Below are 16,591 nucleotides of genomic sequence, written 5' to 3'. Positions count from 1 at the left end.
ATAATCCAAACTGGGCCTTAATAAGTTTTAAAACATTCTGAAAAAATGCGCACCCGTGGGGATGCACGCGTCATTTCTGCTAATTTTCATGACAAAATAAGTTTTCTTTATCGGTGATATAAAAAACTCGAATCAAGACATATTTCGTCATGAAACATTAGTAACATGTTGTATAGTAGGAGTACATCCTTTATGTGCATGCTTTTGTTGTTTGTTTTTCTTATACTAAAATTAGTTAATATTTGAAATTTTCAAAGCTTGTGCTCGAGCTCCATTAGCAATTTTTGAATGCACGCTTCCCGGCTAACACGGCCCCTTAGAGCATCTATAGCCGGGCAATCCAAACCTTTCTCAAACGCCCAGGCGGGCTGCCCGGTCACGATTTTGACTCCGCCAGGCGCCTCAAATGCCTGGGCTGATCAACACCCCTCATATTCAGTCTAAATATGGGACGAATAAAGGGGGTGCCACGTAGGACTGACGATGGGGTCCCGCGGAATCGCACGTAAACCCAGTGGTCCAACGGACGCCTCCTCCGTCGCTGCGATGTGAATGCCGCATGGCACCGCTCCAGCTCGCCGCCCGAGGCCAAACCCGGCTTTTTAAGCCGGCCAGCCTCCCCCAACCCTAGCCCATCCATCTTCTCCCTCTCTGTGTCGCCATCCAAGCCCGTCCGCCTCCTCTCCCCCGCTCTCCGGCATCGCCATGGTCCAGCGAAAGATTGCCACGTACGCTATGCTCACGCTGGAGCGCCGGAGACAGATCGTGGAGGGGATCCAGGCTATGCGCTCCGCCCACATCGCTGTCGGCCTGCCTCCGGACTCGCCGGAGCCGGAGAAGGATGAGGAGCAGCAGTCGGAGGAGAACGAGGAAGAGCAGCTGCAGGAGCCGATGGAGGTGACAGATCCGGAGGAGGACGAGGCGGAGCAGCCTGCCCCGGGGTTCAACATGAAGGAGGCGTAGGCGGAGTTCGCCGTCGCACAAGCCGCGGAGATGGCAGAGCCCGCAGCTGGCCATCCTGGAGTCTATCCATGATGAAGGCTATGTGGAGGCCAATCGGCAGTTCCTCCGGCAGGAGTAGGCGGCGACCGATGCGCTCTTCGCCGAACTCGACTAGTAGATAGATGAGGAGGCCGGAGCGGAGCAGCCGGAGGAGCCGGAACAGCAGCTGCCGCCCATGTACCCGAAGCCGGGCACGAAGATAGTCGACATCTCCAACAAGGAGTATTTTTTTCATTTGCCTATGTTTGTATGGATTTGAAAATCTAGTATGAGGTGTTCGGATGCAGTTGTTTTAAATTGAGGAGTGTCTAGTCACTGTTCATGATGAGCATGTCCGCGGATGTTTGAGGGGTCAGTAAATGGTCTTACTGCAGCCGCGGCCTCGCCGTGCAGCCTTTGATTGTGTCCCTGAGTGAGTCAGTACAGTAGGTAAGAGCAGAAATAATAGGAGACTGATTCAGCACAATTCTTCAAATGCCTACGGATCGACACATGCTTACGTTGGATGGTTTCCGCTGTCCGAATAGCATGGTCTGGACGGTTGCGGGAGATTTGAGGGCTGGCGTTGGAAATGCCCCAACATCCTTTATGTGCATGCTTTTGTAATTTTTTATATACTAAAATCAGTTAATTTTTGAAATTTTCAAAGCTTGTGCTCGAGCTTCATTAGCAATTTCCGGATGCATGCTTGCCGGCTAACACGGCCCCCCTCCTTATTGCAGCCGCGGCCTCGCCGTGCAGCCTCTGATTGTGTCCTTGACTGAGTCAGTACAGTAGGAAAGAGCAGGAATAATAGGAGACTGATTCAGCAGGATTCTTCACCACTTTCCCGTCAAAACATTCCATGTTCCGGGTCCCGGCCTTCTGCCACCCACTAGAAATGTCGGGTAAACCAAGGGGGCCTATATTGTGCGTCCCCAAAAGGCCAAAACCACATAACATACAGCTCGCGGCTTAACAGTAAACAAGGACAAATGATGGTATGGACTTTGTCGACCGTCCTAACAGAATGATAGCCTAATAATCACCCACCGATTTTGTTCTAACAACATGATAGGCCAACAGTACAGAGACGATCGATGCTGGCTTTCCATGGATGCTGGAAGCATGCGTGTCCATGCCCAGAGATGAGTGACAGGTGGTATACACTGACCGTCTGAGTATAATTTAGTGCTCTCCGGCGAGGTGTCAGTCAGTCGGTCCATCGTCTCTCTCTGCGTTGCTAGTCGCTACTCTGCACGCGTACCACTGTATGTGTAGATATCACACCGAAAGTAATTCCCTGGGCACTGCTGAGCTCTCCACGTGCATGCAATGTAATCAGCTTAATGACTGCCGAGTCAAACACTAACTTGCCTCTCATGCCAACGCCACTATCCATTAGTTTATCCACGAGCAACATAGCAACTAGTCAAACCCACAGCTTAATTATGCAGGTGTAGCTTGGCTACTTGCCAGGCGGTCTTTGGTTACTCCAGTGGTCATGTTCATCTACCTAATTAATCACTAGTAAGATTGTTGCGCTAATTAACCAGCTAGTACTATCATCCACGTTACAGCCGAATTGTCTCGCTGGCTAGCTCCTTGTTGCGTTGCAGTATAAATGCTGGATCGGTAGGCGCACCGACCGCACAGGCGCACACACGGGACAAGGAAGGGATCACGGGAGAGCTGGCCTGTTACACTTGCTCGTTGCTACCCACCTGCCGTTTGCCCGTGCTCTCAAGTCTCAACATACCACCTCTTGCACCTAGGTAGTTATGGACTCTGCGGCGGCACCTCTTCTTCCTCCTCCCCGGGCCATGAAGCCCACGGCGGTCCTCCTGCCATTGCTGCTGCTCGCCGCCTCGCTCGCTCCACATGCTTCCTCTGGTGAGTGCGCTCCTCCCTGCAAGCTTGCACACATGCATCTATCAACCGATCAATGCTGCAGGCGTTGCCTTCTATAGCATGGCCGACGCCTTACTGATTTTGATGCCACTTAATTTCGCCCTCCGTGCAGCTGACGGGGTGCGCTACGACTACAAAGCCTACACTGAAGTACGCTGCACCGTCTCCATCGATCTCTCTGAATAAAACTCTGCTTCGCGCCGTACGTCTCTATCTCACTGCGTTTTTCTGCTGCTTCTTTCTTCTTTGCAGTGCAAAGGCCACCCTGAGCCTGCACTGTACAACGGCGGCATCCTCCGGTGGGCCAAGAAAATCAAGGACTTCAGGACGGCCGACGAAGGCAACTACTCGCCGTCCTTCGTGCTCTACAACATGTCCGCCGGCATGGCCTACAGCTTCTCATGTGAGTTTTTTTCCTTGATAAAAGGAGCCCAGCTCCCAATTTCATTGCTTGTTTTGTGAGCGACTCACTCCATGTATATGCACGGCTAATTATCCTTACTTAAATAGGTTAATAACTTGATTGAAAATGTGTCAGTCAAACTGGTCCTTTTTCCCTTAATTCCCTTTCTTCAGTTTGAGACTCAAAAGTCAAAACACCCTGGTTCTAAAGAAAAACAATTTTGTTTGCCGAGATCTAAGCAGAGAATCTCTGGGGACGTATTACTAGGTGAAAACAGACTAATTTTTGGAAATCTGGAAATGCCATTTGAAAACCATATACAAAAGTTCAAAAAACTATCTCAAAATAGATTTGCGACTTACGTACTTGGGAGAACAGGGTGTTACTCCGTTGGTATGGCGTGCGATTGTGCATGCAGTTTTTGGCTTTTTGCACATCCGTGCACTTTTCAACTTGAAATCCAACACGCTTTGTGAAACTGAGAACGAAGAGTCCAACTGAGTTTGGACATTTTATAGAGTTATAACGCTGTCAGTTATTCGTATTCCTCGAACAGTTTGTCCCTTTCGCGAATTCAGTGAGTATGTACTACGTAGTATTTTTTTGACGTTCATTTTATTTTATTTTTTGAAGCCCGAGAATTAATGTAGCATTTGAAGTTGAGAATTTGCGCACGACATTGCCTGATCCTACAGTTATGTCAGTAATAAGATTTTTTTTTTCCGAGGAACCGGCAAGAGCACTGCCTTTTCATTTCAGACGAAAAAGAGGGTTTGTGTACAAATGTCAGTAATAAGATTCATAAAGCTTTTACTGAACTGGTCTGCAGCTCAGAGCGGGAATGTCTACATGTTCAGAGCGTCAGATTTCAGATGTACTAACGTAACACAGACAACTGAGGACCCAAAGAGAGCAAGTGTCTGCACAATTGGTCCAGTCCACCCAAACCTGTCCAGGTTTTACAGAACTGTAGTTCAGAGGTAGGAGTAACTTGCAGCTGGTCATCAGATCTCAGAGGTCCAACCCACCCAAACTTGTCCTCGTTTTCGCCATACTAGCAACACATACATACATACATACATCCACACACACCGGGAAGATTGAGAAGCGGACAGTCCAAGGGAATGAATCCAATCACGGAGGGAGGGCACAGGGATCTGGGCTCTAGGCTCTCGCTGGATCCAGCAGCTACGTAGCAGAAACGGGCAGGAGGTAGCGGGCGCGGAGAAAGACGGGCGAGGCAAGGAGCCATAGCCAGCGACGACCGATCGAGTGAGTGCTGGTACCGGTACGTGGTGGGGGCGACGACGGCGACGGAGATTCTTCCCGCGCGCGCATACAGATACAGATACAGATACAGGTATGGGTGGGCGCGCGAGACAAGAAAGCTCGGGGCAAAACCAAGAGGTGGCGACGAGGGCGCGCGGCGGGCGGCCCGGGCAGATGAGGCACGTCGTATGCGCACCAGCCGGCCGCCGTCCTCACACGCGTGTCGCCTATGGCCGTGGGTGGATGGATGGATGGATGGGCGCACAGTGCGCATCGCTGCTCTGCATGTGGACACTGCATGGACCAGCGATCGATCGTTTCCTTTCCTTCATTCATTCCGATGCTCATTCCGATGGTAGGGAGCGGACGGACGCGTGCGCTTGTGTGACCACGCCCACGCATCGAGTGAGATCCACACTGAGCACCCAGCGGCAGGCGAGGGAGAGGCGAGCGCTAGCTTTTGTAGCCTTGTGCGTGTATTGGCGGAGAGGGTGGCGGGGCATGCATGGCGGTGGCGAGAGGGAAGTGAGCTCATTGGGTGATTCGGGTGGGTGGACGGCGCCCCAGATTGGGCAAAGGCATGCGTGCTCATGCTCTTTCCACCACGAACCTTTTTTACTACTACTAGTACTACTGGGCTGTGAGCTGGAGTTTGTGCACCTGTATCATGAGCTATTTATACCTGTATCATGACATGATGGTACAGTACAGACCTTAGTGCACCTGCACACTCCCTCCTTCCCCAGAATAGATAGCGCATAAACTCAGTTAAAAAAGTCAAATATTTCTAACTTTGACAAAAAAATATATCAACAGCTATTACATAAACACATTATTAAGATATATCTAATGGTCGACAATGCTTTTATATTTATATTTTGGGTCTGTCCCAAGTTATTGCAAGTCTAAGTGACTCATAAACGCAGAACAAAAGGAAAGAAAAAGAAAAAAATTGCCCACATGAAACTTCACGTCAAATCTAGATGTGTAATACTCAGGACACATCTAGATGTGCTTTATCAAAACCGTTATATTTTCATATCTATGCCGCGCCTGTTCAAACTTAGAAAGCAATGATTTTTTTTATTCGGTTTATACCACACAAATGTGAAAACCATGTTTGTATGCATGTTCACCTTAAACATGTTTTTTTTTTTTGCACCACTCCACCCAGCTTTCTGCAGTCTTTTTTGATTTCTAGCAAATGTAGTTGATGAGCGTTTGAGTCCCCGTTGAATGATAACTTTGTTGTCTTTGTGGTACTCAACCCGATTCCCTCTTCCTAATGCAAAAGCAGAACACCTGCTAGTTCCGTAATTACACATATGTTTTTAGCAATTTTGGTGTCATAAGTTCATTTGTTCACCATGATTTGTCAATTTGTTGAAATGCTCGAGTGATCTATCTTCTAGGCTGGGTGAAATTCAATGGGCCAGGAACTATCCACGTGAAGGCCAAGATCATGTCACTGGACAACGCTGGATCACAGTGCCTGGGCACGGCTCTGGTGCGGAACGACTGCTGGTCCTTCCTCAAGGGCGGCTTCACCCTCAACTCGCCGTCACAGACGTCTGTCCTCTATTTCCAGGCGAGGCCCGCTTGAACGAATCATCAGTAAACTTAAGATAAAAAAGATATGATCGAATGGCAGCTCATGCAATTTTCTCTGTTGATTCATTCTCTGCAGGCAGCAACCGCGAATGCGTCCATGGTCTCGATCAGAAGCGCCTCGCTGCAGCCGTTCTCGCCCGAGCAATGGAGCCAGCACCGGGAGGACCGCATCCAGCTGGTAACGGAATACCACTACGTTGCTACTGAATTTTACTATGAAACTGATGCAAGCAGCATCAGCATCACCTTGATCTTTGATCATTCCATGGCAGATCCGGAAACGCTTCGTGAACGTGCACGTGTCGGACAGCAGCGGCGCCCGCGTCGTCGGCGCCAAGGTCGCCGTGCACCAGATGAGCAGGGACTTCCCCTTCGGCTCCGCCATCAGCAAGACCATACTCGGCAACAAGCCATATCAGGTATCGGGACTGCTAAATCTCGTACTTAACCAAGTCTCAGTCAATGCTTTATTCATGAAACCTTACATAAAGATCTGTGTAATAGAAATCAAACTTTTTCTTTCTTCCTTTTTGTATATTCTGTGACTTGACTGAGCGAAAATCCTATATGCACGGACTGTTACAGAGCATTACAGGCCTGTTTCCAAACAAATCTCCCCCCCCCCCCCCCCCTGATTTTCAGTGAGGGTGGGCCCGTCAGTTTACGAATCAAAATCAGCCAAGTAATCCACTCCATAATACTCTGTAAAAATAATCCGTGCGTGTAGCATTGCTTCTTGACTGAGACTTGGTTAAGTCTCTCAGTCGACTAAGATCTAGCCATACCTATCAGTTATTCCTACGTCGTCAATCATGCCATGATCACCGTGTTTGATTCCTACGTCGTCGATCATGCCATGATCACCGTGTTTGTTGTCAATGTCGGAATAACTAACAAGATCGGTGCATTGGTGCAGGACTGGTTCAAGAAGAGGTTCAATGCGGCGGTGTTCGAGAACGAGCTCAAGTGGTACGCTACGGAGCCGGCGCCGGGGAAGGAGGACTACGCGCTCGCCGACCAGCTGCTGCAGTTCGTGCAGTCCAGCGACGCGGTGGCGCGGGGGCACAACATCTTCTGGGAGGACCCCAAGTACACCCCATGGTGGGTCAAGAACCTCACCTCCGCCGACCAGCTCCGCGCCGCCGTGGCCGGCCGCATCGAGAGCCTCCTCTCCCGCTACAAGGGCGACTTCGTGCACTGGGACGTGAGCAACGAGATGCTCCACTTCGACTTCTACGAGTCCCGCCTCGGCCGCAACGCCACCACCGACTTCTTCCGCACCGCCAAGCGCGCCGACCCGCTCGCCACCCTCTTCCTCAACGACTTCAACGTCGTCGAGGTCTGCGACGACCTCAGCTCCAGCGCCGACTCCTACGTCTCCCGCCTCCGCCAGCTCGCCGACGCTGGCGTCACCTTCGAGGGCATCGGCCTCGAGGCGCACTTCGCGAAGCCAAACATCCCCTACGTCCGCGCCGTGCTCGACAAGCTCGGCACCCTCCGCCTCCCCATCTGGCTCACCGAGGTCGACATCAGCAACGCCCTCGACCCCAAGACGCAGGCGGCGTACCTGGAGGAGGTGCTGCGGGAGGGGTTCGCGCACCCGTCCGTGGACGGGATCATGCTTTGGACCGCCATGGACGCCAGCGCCGCCTGCTACCAGATGTGCCTCACCGACGGCAACTTCACCAACCTGCCCGCCGGGGACGTGGTCGATCGGCTGCTCGGGGAGTGGCAGACCAGGGAGGTGCTCGGCGCCACCAACGACCGCGGCTCGTTCAACTTCAGCGCCTTCCTCGGGGAGTACAAGCTGTCCGTCACCTACCTCAACTCCTCCGCCGAGGGCACCTTCTCGCTCGCCCGCAGCGACGACACCAAGCACATCACCATCCGTCTCCAGCCATGATCCATATCATGCATGTATACGTACTGATCGAGCTTTTGTATTTACTAGAACTTGAGATGGATTTGTAGCAGGTCAGATGCCACGCATATTTATTCAATTGTGTTGACATATAAATACACAGCCCATCTTTCTCCATCAGCTTGACCTTTTGGGTGAACTAGTGGATGCGTGCAGTTCTATATGGTATCAGAGTCAATAGGTCTTTAGTTTAAAACCCGACTGACGCAATTAAATTGCGGCCCACTTTCGGTCCGCCGTCCATACGTCTTTAGTTTAAAACCTGACTGACGCAATTAAATTGCGGCCCACTTTCAGTCCGCCGTCCGTACTTCAGTCAGTGAAAGCTTTGTAGATGTAGCAAACCCTGTCAGCTGCACGGTCGATGAAACTAATAATAGCATCAATATAAGCTCGACCTGGACTTGAGTAGTATATAGGCTTGCAGGACCGAGGGCAGTACTCACTGGAGGAAGCATGTGGAGCGAGCGGGGCACGCAGTAGGAGGGCCGTCGCCTTCTTGGTTCGAGGAGGAAGAAGAGGCGACGCCGCGGCAACCACCGCAGAGTCCATAACCAGCTTAATTAGCTAGGTGCAAGAGATGGTATGTTGAGAGCACGGGCAAACGGCCGGCGGGTAGCAAGTGTATGTAACCGGGTGGCCAGTTCTCCCGTGATCACGTCCTTGTCCCCGTCTCCGTGTGCGTGCCTGTGCGGTCGGTGCGCCTACCGATCCAGCATTTATAAAGCAACGAAACAAAAGGGCGAGCCAGCGAGGCAGCAGAGACAATTCGACTCTAACCATGGGTGATAATTGGTTACTTAGTGCATAGGACTAGCGGTTAATTAGGTAGATGAACATCAGCATTCAGCAGGGCGGCACTGACACTTGACCACGGGAGTAACCAAAGACCGCCCGGCAAGTAGCCAAGCTACACCTGCATAATTAAGTTGTGGGTTTGACTAGTTGCTATGTTGCTCATGGATAAACTAATGATTGGTTTACACTTGCGAGCTGCGACGTTACTAAGTACTACTCCGGTTAGTGGCGTTGGCATGACAGGCAAGTTAGTGTTTGACTCGGCAGTCATTACGCCTATTACATGCACACGTGGAGAGCTCAGCATTTCCCAGGGAATTACTTCCGGCGTGATATCTACATGCACTAGTACGCGTGCAGAGTAGCAACGCAGGGAGAGAGAGAGAGAGAGAGGAGAGACGATCGATGGGCTTACTGAAAGTGATTAACTGACTGACACCTTGCCGGCCCGTGTATTCTCTATATATAAACGGCTGCTCAAACTCAGATGGTCATCGTGTAGCACCTGCCAGTCCTCTCTGCGTATTTGCTATGGACACGCATGCTTCCAGCATCCATGGAAAGCCAGCATCGATCGTCTCTGTACTGTTGGCCTATCATGTTGTTAGAACAAAATCGGTGGGTGATTATTAGGCTATCATTCTGTTAGGACGGTCGACAAAGTCCATACCATCATTTGTCCTTGTTTACTGTTAAGCCGCGAGCTGTATGTTATGTGGTTTTGGCCTTTTGGGGACGCACAATATAGGCCCCCTTGGTTTACCCGACATTTCTAGTGGGTGGCAGAATGCCGGGACCCGGAACATGGAATGTTTTGACGGGGAAAGTGATGAAGAATCCTGCTGAATCAGTCTCCTGTTATTGCTGCTCTATCCTACTGTACTGACTCAGTCAGGGACACAATCAGAGGCTGCACGGCGAGGCCGCGGCCAACAGGTCTGTAATAACACAGGGGCCGTTCAGTAATGCTACACTATACCTGGCCATACCTCTGGCCGGGCCGGGCCTAGCCAAGCCCGACGAAAAAAACCCAGGCCCGAGCCCGGCCCGGCCTGGCCATTGGGCCTGTTTTTTGGGCCCAAGCCCGGCCCGAACACGTAAAAGCCCATCGGGCTTTGGACCGGCCCGGCCCGACCTTCAGAGAAATGCAAAAACGACGGGCCCGGGCCCGGCCTGACCCGGCCTTCGGGCTCAAAATCTAGGCCCGAGCCCGGCCCGGGGGCAGCATCGGGCCGGGCCGGGTCGGGCTTTTTGGGTTGGGCCGGGTCGGGCCGGGCTTTCCATGGCCAGGTATATGCTACACCGACGGACAGTTACAGGGTTCTACAGGATGAGTTTCAGCTGGCAAATCGTGATTGGATTAAGGGAAGTGAAGGGCCCCACCCATCTGAAAATCAGCGGGCGCAATGTTTAGTTGGTTTGGAAGGAGCCTGTAGGAGCATGTAAGATCCTTGTACGTCTAGCATTTTTGGGGGCCGTTAGCAAGGACGAGGATGACATGCACAAGTCTATGCTAAGACATCTCTCAATTGACGTTGTATTCTTTTTCGTTAAAAGGAGATTAAAATATCTTAAAATGTACACCCTTCGTCCCATGATATAAGAGCATTTTTGACTTAGCATAACTACATTACACACAGTCAACTAACTCCGTATAGCGCTCGTGGCATTAATTAGTTGACTTATCAAAGGAGAAGGATCAGTTTTCCTCCTGTGTTCCTGTCCCTCCTCCTCCCCCTTTCGCTTTTCCCTCTAGCGTGGGCGAGCACAAATCTGCTAGGGACGAGGCCATGTTCTAGGATGGTGCACGTGAGCTGAGCTACAGGTCTGCTGCCAACACAAAAAGGCCGTCTTCATCGAGGTACAAATAGGAAGACGCGCGTGTGGATCGTTTATAGCTTTAGGTTTTAGGGCCAAGAAGGTTAGGGTTTTGGATCGTTCGATGTCTTGGCTTCGGCGGCAACGACGACGGTGCTGAATAAAGAAGCTCCAGATTCTTCTCCGGTGAGGCGATCGTCTCTATGGTTGGTGAAGAATCTGGGAACTAGTCTGTTCAAGCGGAGATGTCATGGCGGCGGCATCCTTGTGGTGGACATTGTCCTCGGGCTCCGCCGTTGCGACGGCATCTGCTCCAACGTCGGCGTGGAGCTTGGGAGGTAGTCGAGGAGCGGATGCAGATTGTGGTCTGCATCGACGACATCTCGAAGACAGAACGTGTGTTGGGCTCGTGGTTCGTGGAGGGCAGGTATGGTTTCCTCCTCCGACGTCTTAGTCATGTGGGGGTGCCAGATCTGGAGTTCGATGGCGTGTCCGGGGTGTTGCCCCGGTCTGATTCGTTCAACGGCAATGGTTTCGCCTTTGGCGAGCCACCTTGAAGGTCCGCAAAACTGCATATCAGCGATGGAGCAGCGTTGAGCTCAGGTGAGAAGGTGATCCGTCATTTTTTCTTTCGGTGGCTGCTTTGGTGGTGCCGGAGGCAGGTGACGGGCGTTGGTGTCAAGTTCAGAGACGTTCTGCTATCTTTTCAGTTTTTTCATGTCGGTCTTTATGTGACTTGAACTTTAATCTTTATAATACGAATGAGACACATATTACCATGAGAAAAAAGGAAGACTAACATTTTTCTTTAAAGAAAATCAGAGACAAAGATTTCTGTCATCCATTAATTAGCAAGAAGACAGACAGAGTTTAGCGAACAAGCGACACATTACAAAGGGGTCTTGACTCTCTCAAAATCATTATACTCAAATGTTTAGTACCCGCAATGAGCCCAAGCTTTGTCTTCTTCTTTATCTCTTGCAAGAGGATCATGGGCAATGCAGATTTATCGTGGAAGATCCTAGTATTCCTTTCATTTCAACCTGTCCAAGAGACTAGCATGGGTAAAGAGGTCATTGCTTTCTATGAGGCTTCATCTCCTTGGACATGTTGTTCCACCAATATTTAATGGATAGCTCCGTAAACCGTCTTGGCGTGGTTATGTACTGCTAACTCCATAGTTCAATGTACTAACCTACTATAACACTATCACAATACATTCAGGGCACTATGTTGTGATCAATTAATCAAGTTCTATTAGTATCATATTGTATTCAAGTGTACATACATGTTTATCTGTTGTCATACATATGTCGTACACTATAAATCTGCAATTATACTTGACAGAAATGAGCTATACAAGTGAAAATAACTTGACAGGTAAGATAGAGGCAAATATAAAAATTAAATAAACAAGCATTTTAAATAAGGATAATGTCTACTCTCTTTTTTCAATCTTCAAAGTATGCCCAACTTGAGTGTGTGCATACAATTGGAAAAAAATGTCATGAGGTACCAAAAGGAAGATAGATAATATGCTATATCAAGCAAATAAATAGTTTAAAAATATGGCACCTTGTTAGATAGAGGAACTTCTCGTAATATGTCCCATACAATTATAGTTGTTCTCACTAACATTGCTTCTGGTTGTGTCAGTTAAAGAGATAAGATGTTTCCCATCAGCACTGAATTCAAGGTCAAGGATGGTTTGTTGAACTCTTTAGTTACCAAGCCAGTTCGAATATCCCAGAGTCTAAGAGAACCCTTAGACCCACCAGACATGAAGAGATTTGAGTTGCTTGGATTGAATTTGATGACCTCCACTGGTTGATCGCCCTTGAATACCATGATTTATTTTCCCGCCTCGGCATCAACTGGTCGTGAGGAACAATCAAACCCCCAGAAAGTAAGAAGGGTCGATGATGAGACCACTTGACATCCTTTACAGCAGCACTATGATGTTTTAGAACTCGAGCAGTGGTATTCCCTCTATTCCACACGTTCCATATGCAGACAATATGATCCATTCTAGCAAAAGCAAGAAGATGTCTTGTGAATTTGCATCTTGGTGAGTATCTGTTGGCAATAAAGTTCTAATTGAATACAATAAAAGGAGGGAGCAAGATTATCCTGAAATAGTGTACATCAATATGTAAATTACAAAATCACCATCAACTCATCTCATTGCATCACACTAGGTAGTAGTTAAGAGTGGAACATGATAATATGACATACCAAAGAATCTCCAATTCTCAATATATCTATCAAATTAAGCAACACAACATCAAGATATACACTTCAACTATATGAATGACAGAATCTTTCCAGCTTTGTTTTCGTGTATAGTAGAACATTATCAGACTTTTTCCTTGTGAGTGAAGAGAATGGAATAGAGTGAGTATAGCACTTGATATCTACAGATACTTTGCCACGTTTATATCATCAAATTTAGAAATGACGTCATTATCAGGACATGTATTGGATGTCCTTGTTCACTAGTTAATATACCATGATCATATCATGTTAGATGACTGATTGCTCATAATATAACATTTATTGTGACTCAAAAACCAGAAAGCAAGAATCCTGCAAAGAAAATGTAACACATAATCCTAGAGAGCGTCTTACACATCTCATTTCTAAGTGTGTTTACTTATAATTTGGTAAACATAAGTCCATGTTGGAAATATGCCCTAGAGGCAATAATAAATTAGTTATTATTATATTTCCTTGTTCATGATAATCGTTTATTATCCATGCTAGAATTGTATTGATAGGAAACTCAGATACATGTGTGGATACATAGACAACACCATGTCCCTAGTAAGCCTCTAGTTGACTAGCTCGTTGATCAATAGATGGTTACGGTTTCCTGACCATGGACATTGGATGTCATTGATAACGGGATCACATCATTAGGAGAATGATGTGATGGACAAGACCCAATCCTAAGCATAGCACAAGATCGTGTAGTTCGCATGCTAAAGCTTTTCTAATGTCAAGTATCATTTCCTTAGACCATGAGATTGTGCAACTCCCGGATACCGTAGGAGTGCTTTGGGTGTGCCAAACGTCACAACGTAACTGGGTGGCTATAAAGGTACACTACAGGTATCTCCGAAAGTGTCTGTTGGGTTGGCATGAATCGAGACTGGGATTTGTCACTTCGTGTAAACGGAGAGGTATCTCTGGGCCCACTCGGTAGGACATCATCATAATGTGCACAATGTGATCAAGGAGTTGATCACGGGATGATGTGTTACGAAACGAGTAAAGAGACTTGCCGGTAACGAGATTGAACAAGGTATCGGGATACCGACGATCGAATCTCGGGCAAGTATCGTACCGCTAGACAAAGGGAATTGTATACAGGATTGATCGAATCCTCGACATTGTGGTTCATCCGATGAGATCATCGTGGAACATGTGGGAACCAACATGGGTATCCAGATCCCGCTGTTTTTTATTGACCGGAGAGTCATCTCGGTCATGTCTGCATGTCTCCCGAACCCGTAGGGTCTACACATTTAAGGTTCGGTGACGCTAGGGTTATAGAGATATTAGTATGCGGTAACCCGAAAGTTGTTCGAAGTCCCGGATGAGATCCCGGACGTCACGAGGAGTTTCGGAATGGTCCGGAGGTAAAGATTTATATATGGGAAGTCCTATTTCGGCCATCGGGACAAGTTTCGGGGTCACCGGTATTGTACCGGGACCACCGGAAGGGTCCCGGGGGTCCACCGGGTGGGGCCACCTGCCCCGGGGGGCCACATGGGCTGTAGGGGGTGCGCCTTGGCCTATATGGGCCAAGGGCACCAGCCCCAAGAGGCCCATGCACCAAGAGAAGAGGGAAAGGAAGAGTCCTAAAGGGGGAAGGCACCTCCGAGGTGCCTTGGGGAGGAGTCCCGGGGAGGAGGGACTCCTCCCTGGCCGCACCCTTCCTTGGAGGAAGGGCCAAGGCTGCGCCCCCCTCTCCCTTGGCCCTATATATAGTGGGGGGAAGGGAGGGCAGCACCACCCCGAGCCCTGGCGCCTCCCTCTCCCTCCCATGACACATCTTCCTCCTCCCACAGCGCTTGGCGAAGCCCTGTTGGAATCCCGCTACTTCCACCACCACGCCGTCGTGCTGCTGGATCTCCATCAACCTCTCCTTCCCCCTTGCTGGATCAAGAAGGAGGAGACGTCGCTGCTCCGTACGTGTGTTGAACGCGGAGGTGCCGTCCGTTCGGCGCTAGGATCATCGGTGGTTTGGATCACGACGAGTACGACTCCATCGACCCCGTTCTCTTGAATGCTTCCGCGCGCGATCTACAAGGGTATGTAGATCCACTCCTCCCTCGTTGCTAGATGAATCCATAGATAGATCTTGGTGACACGTAGGAAAATTTTGAATTTATGCTACGTTACCCAACAGTCCAAGCAAAAAAAGCAAATCAAAGTACAGAGAATACCTACATACCATGACTCAGTGACCATTCCACACAATTGACTGCTTTAGTGTGACCCATCAAAGACACTGAGAGCTTCAAAGGTGAACTGTTGCTCTATCCAGGCTTTGGGTGGCAGCATAAAGAATGCAAAATATCAGCTCGAATATTTAAATGAGCAAAAGACCCAACAACTGCAATAAGAAGCATAGAGCACATGAGCAAGGAACATAAATGTTGTTAATAAAACAAGAAAACAAAACTAAGATACACTTGTGTCACTTGCAACTCACTGACTCATCACAAATTCGTCATACGAGCAAAATATCACTACTAGGGACAAATCAGGGCTTCGATTTTCTTGCACAACAGCTAACAGTTAGAGCTTTTAATTCATGTTTACCCAATAACTCTCCACAATTCCTCACATAGTTTCAAGTTCAACCATTACCGGTATGTAAATAGACAAGATCAGATCGGTACTAAAAATTGCATTACGCTATCGACGAATGACGGCTCAATTTTATCTCCACGTAGATGACACAAGAATCTCACTTTAGCATTTGGCACAATGCATATTAGGATACTAATGTTTCCAATCGAACCGGAGCCAGAAACTTAGACCGACTTATCCAACTTCTACCACCAAATCAAAGTCATAATATGATGCTGCCTCCAGGTTCCACGATCCTGGTAGGTACATCCATGCACGATCCACGTGTGAGATGCGACGAAGATGCGAGATGTGGCCAAGGATTTGGGATGTTGTAAACATATGTACGAGATTTTCTCTCTCTATGAATACCTAATAGTTTACTAGAAGCCGCTATCAGGATATCTCTGACTTTTAAAGACACACACACATAGAGATATACATATATACTATGGTCATGTGGGTGTCACAATTTAATCCATGAAAGCATGCAATTTTATATATTCTATTTTCTTATGGTTAGGGTGTTAGGGAACGTAGTAATTTCAAAAAATTTCCTACGCACACGCAAGATCATGGTGATGCATCGCAACGAGAGGGGAGAGTGTGATCTACGTACCCTTGTAGACCGACAGCGGAAGCGTTAGCACAACGCGGTTGATGTAGTCGTACGTCTTCACAGCCCGACCGATCAAGCACCGAAACTACGGCACCTCCATGTTCTTGCACACGTTCAGCTCGATGACGATCCCCGGACTCCGATCCAGCAAAGTGTCGGGGAAGAGTTCCGTCAGCACGACCGCGTGGTGACGATCTTGATGCTCTACCGTCGCAGGGCTTCGCCTAAGCACCGCTACAATATTATCGAGGATTATGGTGGAAGGGGGCACCGCACACGGCTAAGAATATGATCACGTGGATCAACTTGTGTCTCTAGGGGTGCCCCCTGTCCCCGTATATAAAGGATCAAAGGGGGGGTGCGGCCGGCCAGGAGGAGGGCGCGCCAGGAGGAGTCCTAC

At 48.9% G+C, this 16,591-nt stretch overlaps 1 protein-coding gene and 1 pseudogene across 1 annotated transcript; both read left to right on the top strand.

The window, feature by feature from the left end:
* The first annotated feature begins 705 nt into the window (after positions 1 to 705).
* LOC147983407 (uncharacterized) lies at positions 706 to 1,261 on the top strand (annotated as a pseudogene).
* Positions 1,262 to 2,637: 1,376 nt separating this feature from the next.
* LOC125540797 (endo-1,4-beta-xylanase 5-like) lies at positions 2,638 to 8,213 on the top strand. Its single transcript, XM_048704355.2, has 7 exons — positions 2,638 to 2,874; positions 3,005 to 3,042; positions 3,145 to 3,295; positions 5,977 to 6,152; positions 6,252 to 6,353; positions 6,448 to 6,594; positions 7,092 to 8,213. The coding sequence occupies exons 1-7, from the start codon at positions 2,763 to 2,765 to the stop codon at positions 8,076 to 8,078; spliced, it is 1,713 nt and encodes a 570-aa protein (XP_048560312.1). The 5' UTR covers positions 2,638 to 2,762; the 3' UTR covers positions 8,079 to 8,213.
* The last annotated feature ends 8,378 nt before the right edge of the window (positions 8,214 to 16,591 follow it).

Source organism: Triticum urartu, chromosome 2A (assembly GCF_056163025.1).
Source record: "Triticum urartu cultivar PI428250 chromosome 2A, HENAU_Tu73, whole genome shotgun sequence".
Taxonomy (NCBI): domain Eukaryota; kingdom Viridiplantae; phylum Streptophyta; class Magnoliopsida; order Poales; family Poaceae; genus Triticum; species Triticum urartu.
Note: the sequence above shows the minus strand (reverse complement) of the source record. Positions and strands in the feature narration are given on the sequence as shown.